Source organism: Alosa pseudoharengus, unplaced genomic scaffold (genome assembly GCF_046254945.1).
Source record: "Alosa pseudoharengus isolate Yale_2024_CS ecotype anadromous, Long Island Sound unplaced genomic scaffold, YU_APseudo_1.1 YU_APseudo_1.1_scf_6, whole genome shotgun sequence".
Classification (NCBI taxonomy): Eukaryota; Metazoa; Chordata; class Actinopteri; order Clupeiformes; family Clupeidae; genus Alosa; species Alosa pseudoharengus.
In genome coordinates, this window is record NW_027468848.1 from 42,923,180 (window position 1) to 42,939,621 (window position 16,442).

General features: G+C 40.5%; 1 protein-coding gene across 3 annotated transcripts in view; it reads left to right on the forward strand.

Annotated features, from left to right (window-relative positions):
- Positions 1–16,442, forward strand: part of fam47e (family with sequence similarity 47 member E) — a 49,143-nt gene that overhangs the window by 17,459 nt on the left and 15,242 nt on the right. For all 3 annotated transcript variants that reach the window (XR_012983639.1, XM_076270392.1, XM_076270393.1), the window contains exon 3: positions 13,370–13,532. Coding sequence is in view for 2 of the 3 variants with exons in the window: in XM_076270392.1 (XP_076126507.1) it covers positions 13,370–13,532 (163 nt within the window). In the remaining variant the exon portion in view is untranslated. The remainder of the gene's footprint in view (positions 1–13,369; positions 13,533–16,442) is intronic.

Genomic DNA, 16,442 nt, shown 5'->3' on the forward strand with positions numbered 1-16,442 from the left:
AATAAATATGGCTATGTAATGTGAACAATGTATGAGGGGTCTGCCTCCTTGTTGTCCCTGTCAAGGTTGCCATAGTCGTGGACCCCTAAACAGGCACAGGCAAGGAGGCTTTGGATGCGGGGGGGGCTTAGTTGGTTGGTTGTCACTGGGATGGAGAGCTAGACTTCAGCTGCAGGAAAGAAGCTTCCTCTGAACCTGCTGTGCGCCTTATGCAAGCATCGCTTGCCCTGATGGTGCAGAGGTAGAAGTTCACCAGGATCTGAGGAAGCTGGTGGACCTTCTTTAGCCTCCTCAGATAGAAGAGATGCTGGTAAGCCTTCTTGATCAGGGTAGAGGTGTTGAGCGGCCAAGAGAGGTCCAAGAGATGTGGACACCCAGAAATCTGAAGCTGGTGATACACTCCACTTCAGTCCCATTGATGAGAATGTGTGTGTGTGCTAGCTTTAGACTTCCTGAAGTCCACAATGAGCTCTTTGGTCTTCAATAATTCTGTTAACAGGACTTGCAGGAAATTGTGGGAACATATGAATTTGTTGATTATATGCAAGCCTAATGCTGCCCACTACAGCTAAGTCTGCCTTCATCCATGAATTGTGTCAGCATCCTCTGAACAATCTACAGAGAGTAGCTCAGTGCAATTAACACACACATTGGATAGCATCTTAATAGATGGCATGGCTGTTGTGCAGGAGATGGTTGTCAGGAAAAGTGACATAAAGGGCCCTATCATGACATTCTAAAGTGCATCGTCACTTGTCAAAAGTCTATTCAAATTTAGTAGGATGTCCAGTTCACATTGGGAGGGGTTTCGTTCTCAAAAGTGGAGCGCATGGCGTAACAAGGTGTTCCTAGGTCTTTTAATCAGTCATATGGGTGTGTTTGGGGCGTAAAATGATTTTAAACCAATGAGAATGACATCTGTCATTCCCTTTAACGCCGCAACACGCGATATGTCAAATAAATGCATCGGTATTTTGGTATTCAACGGCGCATTTGAAGGAGGCTGCTTGCGAGACCGTATGGAATAGTCATTCTTAAACCATGCTTTACTAAAACCTAGCATAGCCTTCACGCATTTGCACTCGTCTATTATTTGAACTCATTGGCAAAGTGAAACTAACTTCACCAAGGAGTCAGTCAACGACAAGACAGTTATATGCAGTTACTTTCACTATTGACTGACAATGGGTTACCATCGAAAACATAGGCTGGAAAAAGCAACACTTACCCTAATGTTGCTCAAATGACTGAATAAAACAACATTTATCCTGCAGAGGAGTTGCTTATATCTCGTGACAGTGCGTCTTCAGCTGTGCTCCATACGTGTCTCTCGCCTCTCCCCTAATCACTTTTAACCGTCATTACCAATTTCCAAATGATGGTGAATAACTACTCATCATGAGATGTACAGTATTTCGTTATATCTTTATTCTAATTATGTTTACCATTGTAATCGTGCAATTTGTAATGCTTTGCATGGACGTGCGCTGGTATGCGTTCATGAATGATAGAAGGATGGTGCGTGCACCTGGCAATATGACTGTTGACATGCGCTCTTAAAATAGCATATGAACAACTCGCCATTGACTTCTGACCAGGTTTAGGTGGTGTATGATAGAATTTTTTAGACAATGCGCCAGGTCCCTCCCTAGGTTGTTAATTGCCACACCCCTGGGCGCAATGCTTAAAAAATAAGGGTGCAAAATAACGAATTCAACTTCGCGCCGGTGAATAACGAACTTTACGCCATGCGCTGGTGACCCAAAATACAGCCCAAACTGTTGCAAAGATCTGGCAGAATGCTTCTTTGAAAATGTTGAAAGTAAGGCACGAGGCTACAATGACATATACTTATTATTTAACAACTATACCATCACAAACTCCATGAAAGACAGGACGAGACAGGTCCATACAATGGGAAAAGCACATGATATGGGATACAAAATACAAGACTCTACACCAATCAAAAACTTTAAAGCTTTCCTGGGATCGAAGGAAACCAAAGCCAACCTCATCCTCTACCTTGGTCATAAAGCTGTTGAACTATGTAAACTGCCAGTCACAGTTCACACACACAAAGGTGGCAGTAGCAGTAAGTCATTGTAAAACCCCATATATCTACATGTCACACAGATGTCTTGGTGCTTGCCCTTCGCAGGGTACCAGACATCAACAAAGACAGTCTCATTATCTTGGGCACTGGAGAACGTCGACAAAAGATACAGCCTAGAAATCTTGATGCACCCTAGCGGCAGTAAATGTAATTTGCAGTCAGGGTAGTATAGCAACTCTCCGTTGGCTTGTGAGGTGGAAAAACCAACCAGGCTAACGAAACGCTAGCGATTGTTGCAAACGTGTGTGTAATGGCAGAGCCGGCAAAGAAGCAGCGAAAACCCTTGACAGAAGATGCAAAGAAAAGGAAAAGAGCTTCAGACCGAGCGAGGGGGAGTTTCGTAGAGAAAAAGCATCAGGCTTGCCTGGTGTCCCTTTAACACACTTTGTAGGCTTGTAGTAGGTCCTCATCCCTCTCCAGACGTGTTAGCTGGATGTGAGAAATTTGTGTGTCAGCTCCTCAAAACATGGTTTTCAAACAGCTAAAGCCCTTCGGTGGAACATGTTTAAAACTCTAAAACCCAACCAGGGAGTGGAAAAACTCGGGAACTAGGGAAATCCCATCCCTATGATTGCCCTACCATCGCCTATTGCTGTCCCCATGCTGGGATTCCTGCCCGTGCAGCCTAGCGACCCACTATTTGCCCGATGACAACTCCTAATTCCTATGGACAATTCATCCCCTACAATGGACTATTTGAACTTAACACTAAGGGCCCTATTTTAATGGTCTAAAACGGAAGTGTCTTTGCGCAAAACGCAATTCACTTTGTGGGCGGATCTCGGGCGCTGATGCTATTTTACCGGTGGGATATTTGACTGTTGCGCCCGACGCAAATCTAAAATGGGGTTGTCTGAAGTAGCTACATTAATCATGGGTGTGGTTTGGGCGTAACGTGCAATAAACCAATCAGAGCGTCATCTCACATTCCCTTTAACAACAGGTACGCTTGTTCCATAGCTGATTGCTATTATGGTGGCGTATTTGCCAGGCGCAGCCAGGAGCGTTCACAGCGCTATAATCACTGTTCAGTTGGGAACAGTTAGCTATTGATTTTTCATCTTGACAAAATGTAATACAGAATTGTCACAAAGACATACTTTCTGATGTTTTGGGATCATTCTCACTGAATCACGAGGTTATGAATGCATGGTGATATATTTGCAATGTACAATGTAATCTAACATTACCTCTCTATAGACAATGCATATCTTCTGTCAGTTAATCTCTTCTCTCCCGTGCTGCCGCTGGGGCATTTGGGTTAAATGGCATCGGCATGCAGTTCAACATCACGTCTCCTTAAGTCCTCTAACATTTCCTAATTTATGTCATCAACACATCAGTGATTCGTGAAAATGTGTACGCTAGATTTATGCCTATTTTTTCACATGGACACCACACTGATTTCCCTCGAGTGGTAATATTTTTCTTTGAAATTATGTATGGTTTACAGAAATGGGAACTACATTGTCTAGATGAGAGGAGCTAAGTGTGCGTTGCGCAGCACAGGCGGCCAAGCAAGGGCTTCGTTTAAGTTGACCTAACTTTCAACTCTGCACAGTATCCCATTAACTGCGTGACAGTAGACTATTTACAATATTTTCTGTAAAGCAGAGTTTGTAAACATGTTATCATCAACTTAATTCACGCACAACATGTATTTGAGCAGGAGAGACAATAACAATGAATGGATGCAGCAACTACAGAAATTGTACATAAATTGTAACCATACTTGCTGCTTTCTTGTACTATCTGTTGCTGGTTAACAGCACATGAAAAGCTGATTTAAGCTAATTCACTAACTCAAGACTTCAAGGCCATCATGGATATAAAACGTTTTTTGAAAATAACGAAAGGATGGAGGGAACATAGCAAAGCTTGGAGTTATTTCAGATGGGCTACAACAAGGTAGGCAAAATTATGGTGCTTAAAACCTTACACAACGGTAAATTGGAACAAAACTAAAAGTAACTTTAGCCTTTATAGGGCTGTAGCCTATAAAGTTGTCCAGATTAATAGGTCGTAATTAGGCGTTGTTGTAAAGATATTGCATGTAGATGTTGTACTATAGGCTACTAAATATTTAGGTCACCAATGCACGAACAAAACCGGGAAATGGACAAATATTATCAAGGCTTTGAATGTTTCCGTCTGTGCACGGGGGTGTCTGTAGATTGGTGTGCAACGCATTTATTCATGCAGGCCTGTGGTCATGCATGCGCCCTTAAAATAGCATCTGCATTTTCGCCACAGACTTTAGACCAGGGAGTTCCTGGTCTGTGGCGGAATTGTTTTCTGAAACTGCAAAATATCAACAGTGAACGTTTGCGCCGGAACACGCCCCGTCTTTTCGCTGAACCGCCCCCGTGGGCGCAATCGAATTCCCTAATTTACAGGCATGTACCTGTGGAGGGAAAATTCCAATATGCGCTGACTGCAAAATAGGAAAGACAAACGCGCGAGTATACAAAGTCAATTGCGCCGGGCCGGAAGATAGAGCCCTAAATAGGATTCATGCATTATCATACTGGTTATGTAACCATCCAACCACTTTGTACCTCAGGTGGCTCTAAATACCATGTTCTATTCTCTGTATATAGACCTTACTGTCCTGTAACTGACCCCAGGCAGATGGGTCAGGCCCTTGAGTCGTGGATCTGCTTGAGGTTTCATCCTATATGTTTCTCCCTCCCATAACAGGGGCGAGGAGTTTTTCCTCGCCCCTGTTACTCATGGGCTCTGTCTGAATGTTTAACACTCTGTAAAGCGCCATGAGACGTGTAATGTTTTGACGCTCTATAACTGAAATTAAATTGAAATTCTGAGAGCACACAGGCAAGCAAATGTTTGGGCACAAGATACAGTGCCTGCTCCAAAGATTCTTGACTCACTATCACTGGGATGGAGACAAATTGTTGATGGGCAATGGGCTCCTGTTCTGTCAAAACTTCCACCAGCACCAGAGGCTGTTGTGGGACTTGTGAAGTGTTGTTGTTTTGCCAGCCAATGCAGTATAAGGTGTTCTTGCAAGAGTAACAACTTACCATTCACGCAACTTTGCAGTTGTGAAGGCTCTGAGGAGATGTACACCAATATTAAAAAGACAGTGACAGTGGTGAGGATAAATACTTGAGTGACAATGACAATGTTTTGTTGAACTCTTCAATAATGAAACAAGATGCAGATTTTTTTCTCTTTTTTTAATTTTTTCCATTTTTTCTCCAAATGTTTTGGCAAATGATGCAATACATCTTTTGAAAATAGTCTGTATCTCACTTGTCTACCTTATTAGGTGTATATTTATCAAAAAGTTGACCACTTTAAGCCTTTATATTATTTTTCCGCATATATTGTCCGCCATCTTGAATTTTGGCACTGAAAATGAAGAAAATTGTTTTGTATTCAATGGGGTCCTAGCAAGTAAAAAAACACCAGTTGCAAAAATCTATATGAATCGTTCCTAAAATAACACAATTCCCCATACTATAACTTCAAGCACAGCTTACACGCGCAGAAATTAAAATTCAATCAGCATCACGAGATTCATTATCGGAAAATCCTGACAGCGAACCCGATGCAAAGCCAAAACGAGAAAAAAAAAACTTCATACATGATGTCTTTAAATCAATGTGTTGACCTTTGTTTCATTGCTTCTGCTGAGAAACTAGTTTGCCACACACACTGAACTTATCAAGCATTCTTCAGAACCCAGCTGATCAAGGCATCCCGTCTACTTTCACTTTCAATGAAATCCACTAGTAAACGGAATACACTAGTTGCGGCGTGATATTCGGAAAGATGTGAAGCACAAAACCCGTCGTCATTGTCAGCGGCCTGTTATGATAATGGCCTGTGTTATACAGAAATATAGCCTACCTCTGACCGACAGACCCCGCCCCCCCCTAAAAAAAAAACTCATTGGATCTATATGAATTGTGTGGGTCTCATTTTCAAGTCCAAAAAAACGGAATTCTGTTTAAAAACGGAAGAATCACACCCCTGAAACAGGTCTGTGCGAACATATGGTGTTGACATGTCCAAAACAAAATCTAACCATATTTCAAGGATTAATTGAAGACGGAACCAAGTGCTGCTCAGATCCAAGTTCCCATGCAACTTGAGAGAGTGGCTAGCCTGTTAAGCAGTTCAGCCTACGTTGCGCAGCAGTTATCAGTCCCCTGTCCAAGAGTTAGAATCTGGGTTAAAATTTTGACAACAATATTCACATCATTGTTTACCTAAGTTTATCTGTTGTGTAGATCATATTATCAAAATCAGAATCAGCCTTCTTGGCCTGGTTTGCGTAAACTAACAAGGAACCCCCCCCTCCCCCCCATGAAAATCAAAGGCTACATATTCTCAACTGACAAGTGCGCACCACCTTATTATTATCTGCAGGTGTGTGACTTTTACTTACATGCACCTGGCTGCAAATTGACTTTTAATTTATGTATTTTCTGCCTTGGGCATTTTAAAATATGGATGTATGGTGGTTAGAAGTGTAAATATAAACTAGACTGCATTTCAGGCGGGAACTGCGAAAGTGTGCTTGCCCTGGTCCGGTCACCAACGTGAGCAGACAGTGGCATACGCTATGCTGAACCTGGCTTGATCCAGGCATTGTAACAGTGCCTTTCAGTGTTGGAGCAGTGGCAATATCTCAAGATAGATAGATAGATAAAAACTTTATTGTCCACTGAATGTACATATATATCTTATATATATATATTATCTTTCACTCTGGCGACATAAAAACATACAGCAACAGACAATATAAGTTAAATTGTAGTTACATAAATAGTTAAAAAATATAAATGAATAAATACTAGTGCAGTTCTCGTTACTGATCCTTCTCATCATCACCCTGACTGGGTGGTGCATGAGTAAGTGGAGGGGGGAGTTATTTTAGTATGCCTTGGTTCAGGATAGACACAGCAGAAGGAACAAATGACTTTTTGTACCCATTTTTCCTGGCCATTGGGACCATCTGTCTTCTGCCAGATGGCAGTAGCTGAAAGGATGGATGAAGGGGATGGAAAAGCTCTAGGAGAGGGCTATTCAACTATTGGCTTGCGGGTTGAATGTGGTTCGTTGGATTTTACCTTTGGCCAGCCTTCGAATTTAGCTTCTATGACTGAGATCAAATCAATAAAATAAAATGACAGCAGTGATTGGCTGCAAAAATAAATAATGTCACGTGTCTTGCGCATCTCAAACTCATAGACCGTAAAATATATGGACAGAGTCACCATGTAGACGTCAATCGAGGCGGGTGAAGCAAATTTCACGAGGCTTTCTGCGCAGACGAGGCTTTCTGCGCAGGCTCAGGGGACGTAAATGTAACGTAGGCACGTAGTCTGACTCATGTAACTCTTGTGATAGCTGCACCGAGAGATTGGGTATGTAGCCACTTACTTTATTACCACCAATGTCTACATTACTGTTCTACATTCCTAATTGTTCATAGATAAATGTGATTTTATATAAACAGCACTCGCCACATTCATAGTCAGGCTACTGTCAATCCATCAAAACTTTGCAGAAATGTGCTCCGATGCTTTCATTCTTATCCAGAGAATACGGTTATTTTGCTCCTGTGCGACGCTTTCACCCGCTCTGGTTGTATGCTCATTACGTCACTTTAGCATTCATTTTGGAAAAAGGTTTATTACTCAACCGTTAAGTCAGTTACGAGGTTATGACGCCAATTACACAATGTTGTATTACTCCGAAAATAGAAAAAGTTCATATAAAGGCTTAAAACTTTACGTAAGCTGTAACGTTATTTGATGTTAAAGTGGCGCCAAAATTGAATGGGCTTCAATGGGATGGCTAGGTGAACTGGTCTACTATTTAGCCTCAGATCAGCCATAGTGTCTACGCTCTCCGAACGTTCGCCTGCCCCCTTGCTCAAACTGGGCTATCAGGTAACCTACAGAGGAATTGAAATTATGAAATATGACCAAGGCATTAAAAAGCTGCTTGTTTGTCAGGATACTTTTTCACTGATTTATTTGAAAAAAATTGAGCTATGAGTGTGAATGTTATATATTCCATCCCACAATTTATGTTTTAATGGTTTATTTGACAAATAATCTATATGGATTTGCTATATAAAGACCTTATGTCTGTTTCGGATTGTTTTGTGAGCCTGGGGTTGTTTTGAGAGCCTATTGATGTAGCCTATCTCAGATGTATCTCAGAATAAAGGAATACTTCATATTGCTCTAAACCAGCGGTTCCCAAACTTTTTTCCCCGCGGACCACCTTCTACATCCTGACTCGACTCGCGTACCCCCACCATCCAGCACATAAAAAAGTAACACATTCTATTGACGCATTCCAGGCATCGTGTTTAATTAGCCGCCCTACATGATAACAAAATCAAAATGTGCAACTGGTCTATGAGCTCTCACACTAAAAAAACAGTGTGGAGAACCACATTAGAATGGTTAGATAGCATCTCACTGCAGACCACGCACTGTGGCTTTGGGCAGTCTGTCTCCCAATCCACGTGAAGCCGAGGGCTATATGCCTCATCATACTTTCGGTTTCTTCGCACAGTCTTTTCTGTCTCGTTTTTTCCTTTATCCCCTGTGCTCCATATCCACCTTAGTCTGCCCCCCATCCCATTCCATCATTACTTGTGTCCTGCTCTGTTTCTCTCGCTTCTCCTCTTCGACCGCTTTAATTAGGCCTTTTGGACAGTGTCCCTGTTTTTAGCCAGTTTTCCATGTTTACGCAGCCTATACCTAGCCTATACTTCAACGAAACTGTGAAAACATAGCCTATTATAGAGTTTACAAATGATTTCCTTTAATTTCACGTTTCCATATCATTATTACCCGATTCGAAATTATGTATTATTTATGAATTAATTCGATTATTAATTAATTCATCATTTTTAACTCCTTTCCGCCATTGCCCTTTTCATCTCGCGTACCCCCTAGTGGCAGCTCGCGTACCACCGGGGGTACGCGTACCACAGTTTGGGAATCCCTGCTCTAAACCACCATCTGTAAATCAACTGTATACTACTGTCTACATTGCACTATATTTCTTGACCTGTCTCTGTATATTTCATCACCTTTCTATACTTTGCCTCACATTGCAACACAGCTCAGATCTTTGGTTGCTATGAAGGCCAATCATTCTAAATGGATGGTTGCTATGGCCAAAGGCCAGTTCTATCTCTGCCGTTGTCAAGCGGGCATATCGTAGAATTCTGATTAACCTTATCCTATTTGAAACATCTCTATTTTACTTAGCCCACTTCCATACAGTACGTCCCATTAAGAAGTGGCCACTTCATTCGCGCTTACTGTGATTCACACAGCAGCATTATTAAATGAATCTGTCACAATATACCTATGCCTACGTTTGCAAAGAAAACATTTTAATTTGATTCACATGAAACGTTACATTTAATGTACATGTTGACAATGAGTAGGCTAGTTGGCTGTTGGTGGTGTTATTGCATCCCTTAGTTATGCCTACAATGCAAGTTCCCTTGCGATTGGAAGCTCCTGTACACAATAGTAGATGCATTTCAAAACATCGCGTTAGGAGTTAGGAGTCCTCACCACTTCTTTTAAGCCGTCACAGACTTAGGTGCTAGTTTTAGGGCTAAAGTGCTAAATAGCCTAAAGTTACAAGTGACGAAGTTACGAGTGCAAGCATCTCATATCAAATGACCATGGCATTACGCTAAACAACATAAATCCCAATTAGCAACATACATCTCCTCCTAGCTAGCCACACAAGAAATTAATGATACTAGGATAGGATAATGTATGTCAAGTTTCGTGGCGTTCGGACCAAATTTCTGTTCAATCCAATATGGCGGACAAACGACACGCCCACCTGACGTCATCTTCGCGAGCAACTTACACCGGTACTGACCGGACGTTTAAAAGTTGGAACGGTGTCTCTGTCTCAAAGGGCCTAGGCGCTAGAGCTGACAAAAAATTAGGGAGACGGGAAAAATAATAAAACTTAAGAAGAACAATAAGTGTGCTGCTTTGCAAGCACACTTAATAATAAAACTTAAGAAGAACAATAAGTGTGCTGCTTTGCAAGCACACTTAATTAGAAACCTAAATATATTTATAATTATTAATTTGCAAACAAATAACTGGCGTCAGTGACGTCTTTGACATGAAGATCTCCGGAACTATGCTTCTACTAGCATTCTACCACAGGTCGAGAGGTGTAGTTGTAACTACACAACTTTACGATAGTGGTTGCGAACGTTCGTTGCTACTATGGTTTTGGGAAACACTAACGTAGTGTAACGATGCATTGGACTATGTAAGTTCCAAATATGAATGTAATTCTGCAGCATAAAGCAGATGTATGTTTATTGTACAGAAAAATAAAAATGACATGTCAAGCAGTCAATTGACTACATTGCAGTCAAGAAGTAGGGCAAATTAATTTACGAAACCAAAATGTGGGTCATAGTTGTCTAAGCCTCTATAGCGTAGCCTCTTAAAAATGTCTCTAGATAGTATTAAATCGCCAACATTGTTTTCTGCAGAAGCCTACCCAAGGCTACAGATTAATTCTGAACAGTTATTTCTCTACTGGCTCAATTATCACACCACTGTTTTGATTTGCGTAGTTGTGTTACCCCCAACACTGACAATAATGTAGACAGCAAATTTCGATTTCGATTTTCGTTACCACCGTGTAGTCAACCCTTAAGCCATAATGACCCAAGTAGCCTAAATCGAGGTAATGTTTAATTATGCATGATTTATTTTGTTATTGAATTCTTAGGCTGGGATTACTCTCGGCAACAATGTTTAATGATAGCCTGCTGCTTTTTCAGAAGGGGCGGCAGGCAGAGCGATGTACAGTGGCAGAGCGACACACAGTGGCTGAAAGTGGTACTAAAGCTTCACGCAGCTTCACGCCTCGTAATGCGCGACTGAAGTGGTCATTTGAAAGCGATGCCCACTGTACATTCTATCAGTATTTCATAGGCTTGACCAAATGATGTGTAGCAAACTTTCAATGGTCCCAATGTTGCTTACTGGAAGATTCTGAAGTTTTGAAATGCATCTGTAACCAGTTCCATTGATATGTTTTGCAACAATAAGGTTGCAAAGGTGTTGGGAGAGCTCTTTGCCTTTACCCATCATAAAATGTTTCTTGTGTGACACCTTGGTAACGAAAAACCTTTTTATAGCCCATCAATATGTACTAACCCAGCTTATATTAATTTGCACAGATAGGAGGGATAATTACGCTCTAACTACTTATAAATTCCAGCTTGTTCCTTGCCATTCCTTGCCTTTGTGTACTGCTTTTTCTTAGCAGTACATTTTTCCTGTGCCATTCCACTTTTTTAATGTTTTTAATTTTTGGATTTTTTTAGGGATGCACGATATATCGGCGGCCGATATATTATTAGCCGATAAGTGAAAAAATGAAAATATTATTATCGGTCCGATGACAGAATTCTGGCCGATAATTTGCGCCGATATTTTTTAAAGTCCTAATTTAGGCCTACGTAAGGTCCGTCTGGCTACACAGCTACTTGAGCTTGGTTGGCTATACTTTTTCCTCAATATAATGTCAGCAGTGTGAATGTATTTCACCACTCTTAACAAAATCTGTGGATATGCGTTCATTTGGGAATCTGTGCATCTCAAAATCCTCTCGTGAATGATCCGCCATTTAACCTTAACAGAGCGGAGCTCAGCCCTATCTAGAGCCGTCTTGTGCTGGTGTGTTTGCACTTTACCGCGCTGGTCGGGGAAACAGTAAACAAACTTGTTAGTGGGACGAGTACATAAGTAGGCATAGTTCTAAGTTGTGTTTTATTATTATATTCGCATTACTTTAGCTTGGGTTTTGTATTATTACCTAGAAATATGCTAACCATTCGTGCTTCAGTTCCAGACAGGTCATCATAATAAGTTATTAAAACCTTCGGGGCTAACTCCTTTCATTTCTGCTGCAGCAGGTTGTGCGCAACAGAGTAGACAGACATAAGATACAGTCTGAGGAGTTGCAGCTTTATTCAGTTACCCGCAGTTGAAACTAAACCTAAGTTTCCCTCACAAACTCTGATTTGGTCGCTATACTGTAGCTTATTCCAAGCTGAGTCGTTTATGAGCGTTTAGTTCTAAATGAAAAAGATTCAAACTCTCTAGCCACTCATTTGCAATTCACTGACGTCAGGTTCACTTAAAGGAGCCACACGTACTGTAGGGCTAGGCTACTGTTATGTTGTTGACTGCCGTACTATTGAGGACTATTATGAGTTCTGTCCATCATTTGGTGGTAGGTAAAATTACTGCAATAAAATGATGCTTATTAAATGCTTTCCCCAAATCACTTTTCACAATTTTTTTTCAAGAGTAATATTAATGGTTATCGGCCACAACAAACCAATAAAAATCGGTTATCGTTATCGGCCCTAAAATTCCATATCGGTGCATCTCTAGATTTTTTATATGTGTGGATTACCTAAGTTAATACTAATGTCTGGGGAAAATTTCATGCAAATAGCCTCATTGGAAGTACACTTACTGAAAAAAATGTTGACGTGTTCAATACTTATTTTCCCTGCTGTATACCATAATCAATTTTATAGTTTTTCCTATAGAATTAAGAATTAAGGCCTGGCCCAGACACCCATCCCAAATATGAGCTACTGGAGTTTGGTGATTGAAGCAAATAAAAGCCCAGGCCATTAGTTTAGGTTTTATGGTAATATTTTAAACTGTTAGAGATATGCTTGCTAACTAGCAGGGGCACAGGAGATATTTTCAAAGTGATGGGGACCAATCAGGCTTCTAGATATCGGACGCCACTTCTGACCCACTGTCGACCATCATCATATTTTAAACTTGCCAAAATGTTAAGATAATATAATTGTTTTCAAAATACACCTGGATTGTTTTGCATTTCGACTCTTCAACCCTAACCCAGGCATATATTTCATCATTGAAGATTTCTTATAATTAGTGTTAAATAATTAGTGTTTTTGTCATGTTTATGCATTTAGTGTCACTTAATAAACACTTTTCCCTGATTTGAGTGGATCACTATTAGACTACTGCATATTCATTTGGCACTGCCCAATTTCACTACTGCTGGTCCCTGTTCATGAATCACGAGTTGACAGCATACTGATTTTGATTGATTGACTGATATTTCCTTATCATGTATCATATTTATTATGAACTTTACCTTAATATCTCTTTGTGTACCTTATTGTGCATTGTATACTTTTACATGCAGATCAGAGGGACCAAATCAAATGAACCCCTATGAATTAAAAGATACAAAGACATCTTGGGATAAAGAGGACCAGACAGTCGGTGTTAAAGGTCTACGTTCACCATCTCAAGATGAGGACATCAAGAAAGTGACCAAACACTTCTGTGACTGGGTTATATCTCTTGTAAGTGTCTAGTCTAGTAGTGGGTATGTTTTAGTGGACCTGACCTTTTCCGAACCAAAAAAGCCTAAGGGCTTGACTGGCAAGGGGTCACAACCAAAAACATAGCCTGATAAAAAACAAAACTTACCGCAATAATGTTCAAATGACTGAATACAAATCCAAAGGATATTCATCCTGAAAATGAGTGCATGGGACCTGTTGCTAAGGGCTGCTTGCATCTTGTGACAGTGTGTCTTCACTACTGTGCTTTATATGTGCTTTTTGCTAAACCCAATGGCCCCTATTTTGCACCCTGGCGCATGGCGTAAAACTTGTTTTCCACCCAGCGCAAAGTTTATTGGTAACGCTTTAGAATAACATGTGCTTATTAGGTATTAACAGTGCATAATAAGCAGTTAACAATTCATTACTAACAGTTAGTTAACTGTTGTTATCCTTTAATAACATTAACTAACTGTTAACATGCAGCTTGTAAGTGTTAATAAGCAGCCTTTTAGGTTACTTACAAGCATATTTGTTAACAGTTGTAAGTGTTAACAAGCAGCTTGTTAATGCTTGTTAATGGTGTATAAGACAAAGAGGTGGATAACTAATACGCTTATAAGACCTTTCTTACCTATTTGTAGTAAATTTTGCAGCCCCCCAATCTAAAGCGAGGACCATGTAGCCTATAGTTCCACAAGCCCAACCTTCTATCTCTCTATACTATATCTCTCTATCTAGCTTGGTTTAGCTGTGAGAAATGCACCTTTAAAATTGTTGCAGTGAGCAGGGATCGAACCCCGGTCTCCTGCATCAGAGAGTGCATCGCTACCTATTGAGCTACACTACTTTTCTTGTTTGGCTGATGAATTTGTTTATTTTGATTCTATATTCCGAAAATATTCCGATGTTCTATATCACACTAGCTATGCTTTTTACAAATATGTTTCTAAAGGAAAAAGTGGTGTTTAATTAATGCAGAAACAGACCACGAATGTTCGCCTCTGTTCAAGGCAAACTGAAACATGTTTCAAATCGATCACGAACGTTCGCCTATGTTTGCAACTTTAAACCAGAGCTTTGAACGCACCCACTTATCGTCTTTAAGCCTCGGTTGCTAGGTAACCAAACTATACACAAAGCTGGCATATCTTTAGACTGCTGACAAACTGACAAACTGTTTTATGCGTTCACTGAACAAAGATTATGGAAATTAAACACCACTTTTCCATCAGAAACATTTGTAAAAAGCATAGCTAGTATGATATAGAACATCGGAATATTTTCCATCACCCAATTAGGAACAGTAGTGTAGCTCAACAAGTAGCGATGCACTCTTTGACGCGGGAGACCGGGGTTCGATTCCTGCTCACTGCAACAATTTTGAAGGTGTATTTCTCACAGCTAAACCAAGCTAGATAGAGATAGAAGGTTGGGCTTGTGGAACTTTAGGCTACATGGTCCTCGCTTTAGATTGGGGGGCTGCAAAATTTACTACAAATAGGTAAGAAAGGTCTTATAAGCGTATTATCCACCTCTTTGTCTTATACACCATTAACAAGCATTAACAAGCTGCTTGTTAACACTTACAACTGTTAACAAATATGCTTGTAAGTAACTTAAAAGGCTGCTTATTATCACCTACAAGCTGCATGTTAACAGTTAGTTAATGTTATTAAAGGATAACAACAGTTAACTAACTGTTAGTAATGAATTGTTAACTGCTTATTATGCACTGTTAATACCTAATAAGCACATGTTATTCTAAAGCGTTACCAGTTTATTTTCTTATTTTGCATGTCTATTTTTTAAACAATGCGCCCAGAGGTGTGGTAATTAACACCAGCGCATGTCAATGCAAAACATTACAAATTACAAAATTACAATGGGAAACATAATTAGAATAAAGTCACAATGAGTAGGCTAGTTTTTCACCATCATTTGCAAATTGTTAATGACGGTTAAAAGTGATTAGGAGAGAGGCGATAGACACATATGGAGCACTGCTGAAGACTCACTGTCACAAGATATAAGCAACTCCTCAGGATAAACGTTGTTTTATTCAGTCATTTGAACAATATAAGGGTAAGTGTTGCTTTTTCCAGCCTATGTTTTCTACGGTAACCCATTGTCTGTCAATAATGAAAGTAACTTACTGTGTATAACTGTTTTGTCTTTGACTGACACCACAGTGAAGTTAGTTTCACTTTGCCAATGAGTTCAAATAATAGATGAGTGCAAATGCGTGCTATGCTAGGTTTTAGTAAAGCATGGTTTAGTGAAATGACTGTTCCATACGGTTTTGCAAGCAGACTCTTTCAAGTGCGCCGCTGACTGTCAAAATACCTATGCATCCTTTGACGTCGCGCTTTGTGCTGTTAGAGGTAATGATAGATGTCATTCTCATTGGTTTAAATGATGTTAAACCCCGTGAGTTTACTTCGGTAATATTCAACGCTGTCTACATTCCTCTACAAGCCAACACAGATGCTGCGGTTTCAGAATTGCAAGAAGTGTTAAATAGACAACAACACACGCACCCTGAAGCTGCGCTTATTGTGGCCGGTGATTTCAATCAAGTACATCTGAACCGGTCCATGCCTGAATTTATTCAACACATTCACTTCCCTACACGTGGTGTCAACACACTGGATCACTGCTACACACAGTTCAAGAACAGTTACAAAGCTAAGTCTCTACCAGATTTCTGAAAAAAATCAGATCATGCCGCTGTTTTCCTACTGCCTATGTACAAACAGAGAAGTCAGACGGACCCCCCAGTGACGAAGGAGGTCAAGCGCTGGACTGACCAATCGGAAGCCAGGCTACAGGACGCCCTTAGCAACGTTGACTGGGAGATGTTCAAGACGAACTCTGCTGACATAAATGAGTTTACGGAAGTATCATTGAGGCTACGATTATACGGTG